At 50.9% G+C, this 12029-nt stretch overlaps 1 protein-coding gene across 2 annotated transcripts in view; it reads left to right on the top strand.

The window, feature by feature from the left end:
• Positions 1-3119: 3119 nt before the first annotated feature.
• Positions 3120-12029, top strand: part of Fbln1 (fibulin 1) — a 71257-nt gene continuing 62347 nt past the window's right edge. For both annotated transcript variants that reach the window (XM_055627250.1, XM_055627251.1), the window contains exon 1: positions 3120-3255. In XM_055627250.1, coding sequence (XP_055483225.1) covers positions 3177-3255 — 79 coding nt within the window. In that variant the 5' untranslated portion in view covers positions 3120-3176. The remainder of the gene's footprint in view (positions 3256-12029) is intronic.

Here is a 12029-nt window from a genome sequence, read left to right as displayed (position 1 = left end):
ACTGGAATCTTTGACCACAAAGACTGGTCCCAAGGGCGGTGTCAGTCCAACACTGCGCAGGCCATTGTTGTAGATATCCTCACAGAAGTACTTTCTGGGCAAGGCTGGGATGGCTTTTGTGTCAGGCTCCCGGGATGGACGGTTCCTGTGACTGCGCCATCTTGAGTGAAAGCCCCTCCTTCACTCAGACCCTCCTATTGAAGAACTGTTTTAATTAGGGTCAGACAAGGGTGACTCCATGTGGATATGTGGAGAGTTTCCTCTTCTCTTCTTCCTCTTCTGTTTTTTCTCCCCTCCTTTTCCTATTTCACTTCCTCCTCCTCTTTCGTCTTTTCTCCCCTCTTCAAATTCCACTTCCTCTTTGTTCTCTTCTTGCCCATCCCCAACTTTTCTTTTCTTTTCTTTTCTTTTTTTTAGGTATATTCTCACCATGTCATCCAGACTGGTCTCACACTCACGGTCTTCTGCCTCTGCCTCCGAAGTGCTGGATCACATCCATGAGGTTGCTTGCTGTGGGCCAACCCTGAGGTACAGTCGGATAACAGGGTAGCCAAGACTTTGCATTTTGTGCAGACTGTGTGGGAATGCCTGGGGCTTTGGGTAGGTGGCCCCTGACAGTGTCTGCAGAAAGTTCAGGCCTTCCATCTCTCCAGGGACATCGGAGAGCTCGGTTCTACCTGAAATGGGCTGAGGAACCGGAAGTCACCTTGGACTGTCACCTTGAATTTGGGGTCTGAAGTTTCCCTGCTGATCCAGATCATTTTACAAGTAGGGATGTTGAGTCTGGGGCCAGGCAGAAGTGGGACAGTGAGAGGCGGTTGTGGTTGACAGCTGCTGAGCTTCAAGGGCCCTTTTCTGTTGTCAAGTTCACATGGCTGACAAGTGTCCTACAGTGTTCTTGGTAGGGACCCTGCCACAGGAATTTTGTGTCCTTTACCTCTTAACTGATTGAAGTCTTATCACATTTAACAGATGAGGACCCAAGGCACCAAGTGGCTGAGTGATTCAAAGAGCCAGGAAATGGTCCAGCCTGGATTAGACCTGGGTGCTCCAGTCTTAGAGCCATCCAATCCTCTTGCTCTTAGTCCATCCTGAGGTTTTCAGGCTTGTATCTGTTTCTCTGATATCTGTTAACTGGTTTTCCAAGCTACTAGGGGTGTGACAAGAAGATCTGGAAAAGCCATGGGGACAGGCTTGGGCCTAGATGAGAATGAGAGTGAACTAGCCCTAACTCTCTCCCTCACCCTAACCCTGACACTAACCCTGGTAACGACTGGGTACAGACCTGAGTACCCCTCAGTATACACTGTTAACAGAGAGTGATTGCTGCCATTTAAATCAGCATGTCAAGCGCCATGTTCTCTGCGTGTATGAAGGCATGCAGTGCTGGCTGTTGACCTCCTGACTCCCCTCAGCCACGGTCTCTTAGTCCTCCAAACTCTGCATTGATAATCAACTTCATATCAAAGTACTAAAGAACCTCCAATCTGCTTACAGCTCAGAGACCCCTCCTCTCTGGCCCTCCTGAATCATATTCCAGGCAAAACACACCACCATCCTCCCTGATGCCAAAGCCTATGAGCCTTTGCAGAGGCTGGTCCCTCTGCCCTCTCTCCTTCCTTTCCTCCCTCTCTCCTTTTCTTTCTTGTCATGAGGCAGTCTCCCACATCCTGCTCTGTCCTTGAACTTGCTATGTAGCTGTGTGTGTGTGTGTGTGTGTGTGTGGGGGGGGTGATCTTGATCTTCTGATCTTCCGGCTTACACCCCCTGACTGCTGGGCACATGTCTTCTGGACACAGCAGTACATGCCTGTAGCTACGTAGGAGGGTGAAGAAGGAGGGTCAATGGAACCCATGAGGTCAAGGCTAGCCAGGGCAACATAGCATGATAGCCCCTTCTCAAAATAAAACAGATAGGCGTATTTCGTAAGTGAACAGCCTAAGATTTCACACACTGCCTATAGTAAGGAAACCACTCCTCAGCTGCTGCCTCCAGACCCTGCTCACCCCAGGAGCACCAGTCTCCTAAATTCTGAGCAGTCCTGTCCCTCCTACAAGCAGATCAATGCAGTAAAAATGCATCTGTGGCAGGTCCCGCTCTGCACTGTCAGAGTTTGAGGTGCTAGCGTATGATTACCTCCCCAACCCCCGCCTCAGCACTCATTCACTCTGGATGATGTTGGGTGGCTCCCATTGGGCATTAAGGACACTTTACCTAGCTCAGTGCCTCTGTGTGCAGAGAGGCACCTTTATTCCAGCAGAGCCCAGTCCCTGTGATAGAATCACTGGTCCCACAAGACCAGCTAATGGGTGTCCTGTGGTCCTCCAAATTTACTTGTATTGGGTTTCTTTGTTTTTGTTTTTTCAGTTTAATCTTTTTGTTTGTTTTCCCAGGCAAGTTTTGTCTGTGTAGCCTGGAACTCGATCTGTATGTATGCCTGACTCAAGAGGTCCTCCTGCCTCTGCCTCCTGAGTGCTGAGATTAAAAGCATGTGTTACCATGTCTGGCTGAACTTTTTTTGTATTGATTTTATTTATTTTACACGAGTGCTGGAAATTCAAACTCAGGTCCTTATGTCTTCACAAGTGTCTTACCTACTGAACCATCTTACCAGTTTTTGTTTTTTGTTTTTTAAACAAATCTGTGAGTTTTCTCTGCTGTCTGGTAGCTGCCATGCATTTCACACAAACTGGCTTCTGCTGGTCCAGCCTAGGGCTGGTTGGTATCTTAACCCGTCAGGTCAAACCCTTTTCTTGTGATCTGGCCTTCCGGGAGTCCAGAATATGCCCCTGGTGCTGGGAATCTGTTTGGCTTGACTGGCAGTCCTGGCAGGGAGCGGGAGTGGCAAAGGGGCCTGGGACGCTGAAGTCCGAACCCCGCAGGGTCTGGGTCCTCTGTAAGCCGGCTGGGGCACCGCGCCTGGGTGGGTGGGTGGGTGGGGAACCTCACCGCTTAGTGCCCAGCGTGCGTCCCTGCGGGAGAGGCTGTGTGGCGGCTCGTCCCGGCGACGCAATGCTGGAGGGAGGGTCCCCGCGGGCCCCGCCCCCGCCTCGCCTCCTCCGGGCGGGATAATTGAACGAGGCGCGCAGGAGCCTCGCGTTGGCTGCCCAGGCCCGGCCAGAGCGTGCCGCCGCTGCCCGCCGCGCCTTTGTCCGTCGCCCGCGCCCACCGGCCCCATGGAGCGCCCCGCGCCGTCGCGCCTCGTCCCGCTGCCGCTGCTGCTGCTCAGCAGCCTCTCGCTGCTGGCGGCCCGAGGTAGGGGCGCCCCGGGCCCACGGCCTCGCTTTAGTTCCCCACCCGGGCCTCGCGCTCCCTGGAAGTTTGCAGTTGCCAATGCTCCTCTGGAGCGCGCGCTGCGCCCCGGGGGGTCATCGTAAGGTCCCCAGAGCTGCGACTTCTCCCCAACAATACTTCCTACTCGACCCCAATGCCCTCCTCGCGGGGGACTTTTTTTTTTTTCAATACCTTCACCATCCAAACAGATCCTGCAATGGCTTCTCACAGCCGCATTCTCTGCTGGTACAGACAGCTCGAAGAGCGCCCGTTGGGCCGTGGGGGTGGGAAGTGCTCTCTCTGAAAGTACGAGAAGCAACTTTAGCGCCGTCCTTTCCCACCGCCTCCAGCCCCTATCCTCGGGTGCGGTGGGGGGAGTGGTGGAGGGGGAGTTTGCTCCTGAGCAAACTGAGACAGGAGGGCAGGGGCAGTTAAGAGTTGTTCAGGGATGGGGCAGAAAGAAAAGAGGAAATACAGGAACATCTCGCAGGCTTGGGAGTTGGCCACCTCCTCCCTCCTGAGCCACCGGAGTGCCTTCCAGCAGACTGGTGGCCCAGAACCACTTCCCCAATACAGGAAACTTAGTGTGGGCTGGGGTCCACCCAGGCTGTGCTTTTCTCAGTCTGTGCTCCTCAAGGCCCGGGGGTGGGGGGTGGGGAGTGGGGGCTGGGCAAGCGCTTCACCTCAGAGAAGTTGTAAATCTCTGACCTTTAACCTCTGTGCCTCTGGGGCTCTAAGGGCCTTCAGCCAAGCTTGGCCCTCCTGGAGTCTTTGCTTCTGCAGGGGTGCCCGGCTCCACGCCACCCTTGCAACCTCTTATTCTTTATCCCTGGGGTTAGCTTAGTCTCTTTTGGATTCTCTGATAGCTACCCTCCTGGTCAAAAGGTCACCAAGGGTTGTAGATAACTGCTGGCCTGGAGTCTTAGAGAGGCAGAGGGGAGGGAGAAGGGACTGGCTTGGCTAGTTCTGACCTGGAGGAGTTCTGGCTGTTCTGGGCACTGGCCGCAGCCTTGGCACATCTTGGGTCCCTTCTCAGTGTAGGAGACAGGGTGGGACTCATAGCCCTCTATTAGTGCCAACAGCTCTGCAGCCCCTAAGAGCGCATAGAGGCCTTTTGGAGGAGATTGTGCTTGGGCCAGAGACAGTGAGGTGGGTGTAAGCCAGAGAAAGGGTTTGAGTCACTGCCTGGGAGAGTTAAAAGCAGAGAGGACTTTTGATATAGGGGGAAGGCACGCTGTTGTAAATGGCAGGGGCCTGTGGCACCTCCACATTGTGCAGATGAAGAAAGAGGTAGAGAGGTTTGGTGCCCACAGTTGAGGGCGAGTACCCACGCTGGCTACCTGGTTCCATTCAGAGCATCATTCTTCATAAAAAAGCTTCAATCTGAAGCCTGCCAGAACAGGACATCCTGGGACCCGTGTTGTGTCTTGCTGGCGGAGCTGCCTTGAATTTGACCAGTTCTGTCTGGTGTGGTTTTCGAAAAGGGTTTGGAGCTGCTTGACTCCTTCCCGCAGCTTGTAGCCCTGTAAGGCCGGGTGACCCTGATCTCAGGCCCCAGAGAACTGTGGGATTGGCAGGAAGGTTGCCATCTGAAAAGGACCTTGGAGGAGACCGACAGGCAGTGTATGTACCCTGTTGCTAATCGGCTGCCATTCATTTGGCTTACCAGCAGGCTCTGTGGCCACCTATATGCACATCTGTCTTGCCAAGGGACAGAGTCAGCTCGTGGTTGTCCTGTGACTCTGATCTGTCCTGTTGGACTTGGCTGCTTCAGAGCCAGCTGAGGGTTTGGGGAGGGAGAGGTGTTGGGAGAAACAGTTGTGTTTTCTCCAAGGCTTTCTTGGCCCCTGGCTCCAGCTTGCAGTTTCCGACTGATTAAAAGAAAGTCCTGTTGGGAGGGAGAACAAAGGCAGAGAGAGAGAGAGAGAGCGCACTTGGCAGAAACATGTGGCTGTGAGCTGAACTCCTGGAAGTTTCCCAGTCAGGAGGTGGAGGCTAGAGGCTGGAAGATGAGCCTGGGGGTTGGGAGAGTCCTGGGGGCAGCACTGAGACCCAACACTTAGACTTCCTAACTCTTGAGTTGCATGTATCCCTCCGTGTGTCCCTGTGTCCTCCCATCCCCCACACTGTACTTCGGAGGGCAGAGGTCAGGGAACCCAGACCAGCTCAATCATCAGGCTACCTGGGTATCTCTTGCTTTGGAAACCAGTTTTCCTACTATAGAAAAATCCAGTGAGATTTACACACAGGGTGGTTCCCTGTGTGTAAAACAAGATAACAGATTCCGACTTGATAGGTTGCCTTAAGGGTTAAGGAAGAGAACCCAGAACTGAGTAGCAGAAGAACTGTCGCTGTGTCATTCTTGTTCGTGCTTCATGCTCGGAAAGTTGTGCTAAGATTGAACTTCAAACTCTTCCTGAAGGAGCTGCAGTAAAGCCCCAGACTGCAGCCCTCGCAGCCAGCCCCTGGAAGTGAAGGTCATTCACTGAATAGCTGCCTGCCGGGGGACAAGCTCAGCATCAGACACTGAGCTTTCCCGGATGTGGCAGGGAATCAGACAGGCCTTTCCCTTCATGTGGTTCATAGCTTCCAGGAGATCCAGATAAATGAGCCAAGCCCTTCTAGCAGAGTTGGGGGAGACTTTCTGGAGGAGGCAGTGTGCAACCACGGTCTGCCAGAAGAGAACTCATCATGCCATTCACTTCAAGGTGTGGGTAGGGCTGGGAGGAAAGTGTGCAATCCTGGCAGAAGGAAAAGTCTAAGCGAAGTCCTGCTGGCAAAAGAAAACATGAGCGTCATCTTAATCGCTTTGCAATTGCCGTGACAAAACGCCATAACCAAGACAAATTATAAAAGAAAGCATTGAATTTGGGGGATCAAGGCTGCAGAGGATGGGAGTCCATGGTCATCATGGTGTGAAGTGTGGCAACAGGCAGGCAGGCAGGCAGACATGGTGCTGGAGAAGCAGCTGAGAGCTTACATTTAATCGACAAGCAGGAGGCGGATAGAAAAAGCTAACTGGGAATGGTATGGGCTTTTAAAAGCTCAAAGCTCACCCCCAATGACACACCTCCAACAAGGCCACACACCTCTTCATCCTTCCCAAACTGCTCCACCAACTGGTAACCAAGTATGGGCTATGGGGGCCATTCTTCTCAAACCACCACAATGAGATACCCAGGAACTTATAGGGGCTCTGCCCTACCCTTGTGTCTGGGGCAGCCCCCTGCTTGCAACTCCCTGAAGGCCCCGCAACCTAAGCAAAAAGTATAATGGATGGACAACTCTGCAGGTAACATTTTAGGAAGCCGTTCTCAGAGGACACATGAAATTCTGCCAATGGGCTTTTTGTCTTTTGTTTTGCTTTGTTTTTTAAGGTTTGTTTACTTTAAAATTTTATCTGTATGAGGGTTTTGCCTGTGCAGTGCTGGAGGAGGCCAGAAGAGAGCATCGGATCCCCTGGTACTGGAGTTACAGAGAGTTGTGAGCTGCCATATGGATTCTGGGAACCGAACCCACATCCTGGGCAAGAGACCTAGTGCTTTTAACCTCTCAGTCATCGTTCCAGCTCCCCCTTCCCTGGTACATTTTATCCAACCAAAAAATTTTCCTTTTGTGAAATATCAGATCATAACAATTTGATTAATAGCTGCTTTGACATATCCCGTGTGGGCCCAATTTCTTTGAAACGATCTCAGCTGTGGCCATGTAACAAACTAGGGAGCAAGGACAGGGACTTTCCTGACATCTGGGTGAGGCATCTGCCCCGCTCAGGGCAAGCAGGGCTGTTTTCTAAGCTGGATAGGCCTCACCTCTTTCTGTCCCAGTCTGGTCTTGAGTAAGGCTGGATCTGTGGTGGAACTGGTACATTACTTAAATGGTCTGTATGCTTCCAGGAGGTGTATACGGGACATTCCAGCCCCAAAGGAAGGAGGAAGCAGCTAGACTCAGTTCTGAAAGATAGTGGGTGAGCCCAAGCCTGTATTTCTCCGAGTCAGTCTGCTTCACTCTGGCTAATGTTGTTCTGGGCCCTTAGGCTAGCTGAAGTGGGTTTTATCCAGAAGCTGACATAATCTTGACGGCCTCTGGTGTAGGTGTCCCAGTATTTTTCTTGGGCCTCTTTCCTTTCGGTCTTGTCACCTACTGGAGTTAAGAGAGACCGAGTTTTGCTGTATGGGTGAAGTCTTGCCTTTCTTTTTGGCTTAAAAGTCTCTTGGGAGAATTCCATAACTAGGAGTCAGTGCTGTCTGTAGTCTGGCTGAGAGTGGCCGGGCAACACTCTTCTCCCTTGACAACATGGATTCTTGAGACTAGCCCTGCCCCCCCCCCCCACTTCACCTATAGGTCCTTTTGTACCTCAGATACTTCCTCACAGAGGAGATTGTCATTGTCCCATTGTACAGGAGGATGCTTAGACCAAGGATCCCTGGCAGCTAAACATTTCAATCCTAAAAGGGATGCTCAGCGGCCTCAGCTTCTCCAGTTAACACTCCATTTTCTTAACTCCATCTTCAGGGAGGGGATGGGGCTTTCCCTGGGCTTTTATGGTGGATCTGGGAGCTTTAGAAGCTGAGCTGGGTAGAGGTCCAGCCGACCTCTGCTTTTTATGTCCAGATCTCTCCCTCCTGACAGTCCATATAGAGTTGCAAGGGTCTCATGAGATCATATATTTATTCACAGACATCAAGTGGTGGCTGTTGCATAGCGTTGGGACAAAGTACAGAATGAAACATGGCCTGCCCCCCCACCCTCCAGGTGTTAAGTTCAAGTATAATCATTTGTGCTAAATGCTGGGAACATAAGAGAACAAAGAGACTGTGCAAGACAGGAAACAGATCTGCGGTGAGCCTGCATGTTTGAGCGAGTTGAGGGTGGTTAGGAGTCCCTGAAGGAAGAGCTCTTGGCAGGAGTACATTGGCCCAGGACCACCCAGCTGCAACTTCTAAAGGCCAGGTGTGAGGACACATGACAGCTGGCCAGAGAGGTGAAGGAAACCAAGGGGAGATGGCTCCTGGAAGCTCAAGAGAACTTCAGGGTGGGTAGGATACTCTGGAGGGGCCAGGAGAAGGGATGGCCCAGGGCATGCTAGGCTTGGCACACCAGATGGCTGCCTGGGTTGGACCTGCTCCAGGGAGCTTCAGGGAGAAGAGAATTCACCTTCCTAGCTTTGCATTACGTGTGTTCCTTCTCTTCTGCTGCCTCCTCCTGGCTGCTTCTCTACCTCAGATTCTTGTGCTGTCTGTGACAGGTACTGGACATGTGTACTCTGTTTGGTTGGTCTCTGAAGATAGCATTTCACAGCAGTTCTGGCTTCTTTGTCCCTGGTCCCAGGTCCCTGGAGGGTTCCTCACTTCTGCTGTATTTTAGAGAGGGCAGTGACTGGGGCAGTGGGCAGGATCTTTGCTCATAGGTGTGAGCTATGGAGGCTCTAGGGAGCAGGCCCAAGATCCCGCCCATTAAGGAACACCAGGGCCCTCCGCATTCTCTGAGGGTCTGAGCTTGATCAGAACCCCAGGGAGTTCCATTGAGGCTAGCCTCACTATTGGTCCTTCCTGTACCCCCTCTCTCACAGAAATCCAATAATTTGTCATTTTGGATTCCCTACCCCCACTTACTCTGTAGAACTAGAGGACATTTAACGCCCTGAGTTTTGGAAGGCCAGTCTCAGAAGAAAAATGTTTTTGGTAAGATGGCTCTTTGGGAAGCACCTTTGCTTCCTCTGTGACTCTAGCAGTCTAGGGCCCAACACATGGGCAGGAAGAGGCGGGGCAGGGGCTGGGGCCATTTCTCCATACAGCATACAGTCAGAGAAACTGAGACCCAGATCTAGTGTTATGCAGCAAGGGTGGGTTCTGCTGTTTCCCTCTAAATGGTGGGCCTCTGTATACTGGGGCGTATGCAGCGTGCTGTTGATACCTGTCAGCTTTATGGGGTGTACTTACTTGTGGGTGTGTGTAGGTGTCCATATGTGGGAAGTCCAGAGGTTAGCCTCTGGAGTATTGCTCCTTAGGAGCTGTCTACCTTGGTTTTTAATGTAATTTAATGTGTGTGTGTGTGTGTGTGTGTGTGTGTGTGTGTGTGTGTGTATGCCATGCATATACAGGTGCCCTCAGAGGCCAGAAAAGGGTGTGGGATTCCCTGGCACCAGAGTTACAGAGGGTTGAGAGCTGCTCAGCCTGGGTGTTGGGAACTGAACTCGGGTCCTCTGGAATTGCAGCAAATGTTCTTCACTGCTGGGTCATCTCTTCAGCCCCGCCCTGCTTTTGGGACAAGGCCTTTCACTGGGACCCGAGGTTCACCACTGTTAGGCTTGGCTGGCTGTCCAGCAAGTCTTAATAATCCTCCTGCCTCCGCCTCCCCAGTACTGGGATTACAAATGCATGGCACTGTGTTCAGCCTTTTGTGTGGGTTCTAGAGCTCAAGCTCAGGTCCACCCAGATTGAATGGAAAGCACTTTACCGACAAAGCCATCTCCCAGCCCCTGGGAAGTCTTAACTCACCTGGAAGAAAGTTGGCCTGATGCCGCCTCCCCACTGCCACCGTAGTTCTTTGGGTTGGTGCCATCTTCTGAAAGAGGGATCTGGGCCACCAGGTGGTGAGAATAACTGTCCTATTCATTTTATTTTGAAGATTCTGTTTTATCCTGTGGTCCCGACCCCAGCATCACCTCCTTCACCTCCCCATCCCCACACAACAGGTTGAAGAACTGGTTAGAGAGAAACAACAGCTTGTCTGAGGCTGTGCAGTGTCACCTTGTTTCTAGGTGGTGTCTCATGTCACTCAAGCTGGTCCCCATCTGGATGGTTACAGAGTGTTGTAAGTCATCTGGGTGCTGGGAATCAAACCCTGGTCCTCTGCAAGAGCAGTCAGTGCTCTTAACTGCTGAGCTGTCCCTCCAGCCCCGTGGAAGATGACACTTTTTTGTTTGTTTTTGTTTGTTTGAGACAGGGTTTCTCTATGTAGTTGCAGAATTCTCTCACTGTCTCTGTAGACCAGGCTGGCCTTGAACTACAGAGATCTGTCTGCCTCTGCCTCCCAAGTGTTGGGATTGAAAGCATGCACCACCACCTCCTGATAGAGGATGAGACTTTTGATTCAGTGTTGCTTGCTTGCCTTTGGACAGTTTGACTGAATGAAAGGTCAGCCATATATTGCAAGACAGTTTAATCTTGGTTTAGACTAATAATTGCTTTTGGGTCCTGTCACACAGTCAAAACTAGTTGACCGGTGGCATTTCTTCTCAGAAAAGACAGACAACCAGGACTGGAGTGAGAGAAGGTTCTGGATTGGCTCACTCAGGGAGCAGGGTGAGTTAATTGCCAGACTTTGAAGCTGCTGCTGGCTACTGGCTGCATGGAGACAGCGGTGATGTCCTGGAAGCAGAATAGAAAGAGAGAGCTTGTGAGGACATGGGAAGGAGGGGAGTCCCTCACCCCAGAGTCTGACTGAAGCCCGAGAAGTGAGAATCCCAGCACATGCAGTTAAATAATACTCCTTTCATTTACAGAGACTTTTATGTATCAGTGCTTCTCAAGCTGTGGGTCCAAGACCCCTTTGTGGGTCTCAGGTCAGATAGCCTGCATGTTAGATATTTACATTATAAGTCATAACAGTAGCAAGATTACAGTTATGAGTTAGTAACTTAATAATTTTGTGTGGGGGGGTCACCACGACACGAGAAACTTCATTAAAGGGTCGCAGCATTAGGAAGGTTGAGTACCACTGCTTTATATTAAAGTGAGATGAACCAGGCTGAAGGCCTGGACAGTATGGCGTGGGGTAGAGTCTCCCGGATGAGTCTTCCTTCTCCCAGGATGAGCCTAGGAATCTCAGGTGAAGTCGGGAGGTTATAGCGTAGCTCTCCTACCTGCCTACTTACCTGTGGTCTAGACTTTTCTACCTTGTCAACACTTGTGATCCTGTTGGCCCTCGAGTCATCATTTAGGTTTCATAACAAGCCTTTGAAGAGAGTTAACTTCAAAACCTACAGAAATGATATATAAACTCTGAGAAATTGGTGATCTTTCACTCTCCCTCTGGGAGCCCACACCCACATTTGGGTACATTTTATGTTCCCAGACTCCTCTGAGGAGCCCATACCTATGTGCTTGGGTGTGGCTTATCTTTCTATCTGAGCACCTCTCTTTCTCTTAATCCTTCTACTTAAACCAGGTACTTAAAAAAGTACACTTTATTGAAGCTCAACTCTGCCCCGTCTTGAAATTCTTTTCTGCATCAAAGCCATGTGTTTGGCTTGAGTTGAGGTCCCTTGTGTAGCAGGCACCAGAGGGGAGCTGAGCCTTCAGTCTCAGCAGTTAAAGAGCACTTCCTGCTTTCACAGAGGACCTAGGTTTCCTTCCCAGCACCCACATGGCAGCTCACAACTGTCTATAACTCCAGTTCAAGGGGAGCTGATGTCTCTTCCGGCCTCCTTCGGTACTACATTATTATGGGATGCAGAGGCATAAGTGTAGGCAAAACATTCATCATGGTGAAATGTATGTCACATTAAATTCACCCTCCTCACTATCAGGTGTGTAGTCAGCAGAGCCCGTGAGAGAATTCACGCTGCTGTGCAAATGTCACTCCCATTTACTAGAACTTTCTCATCTTCCCAGACAGTAATTCCATACCTATTAAATGCCCCTGCCAAATACCTGTTTACTGTCTATAATTTTAACATTTAAAAATGTTTATCTATCTATCTATCTATCTATCTATCTATCTATCTATCTATCTATCTATCTATCTATCTA

The sequence above is a fragment of the Psammomys obesus genome, unplaced genomic scaffold (genome assembly GCF_907164565.1).
Source record: "Psammomys obesus unplaced genomic scaffold, mPsaObe1.curated_primary_1811, whole genome shotgun sequence".
Classification (NCBI taxonomy): Eukaryota; Metazoa; Chordata; class Mammalia; order Rodentia; family Muridae; genus Psammomys; species Psammomys obesus.
The sequence above is the reverse complement of the archived record's forward strand: the minus strand, read 5'-3'. Positions and strand labels throughout refer to the sequence as shown.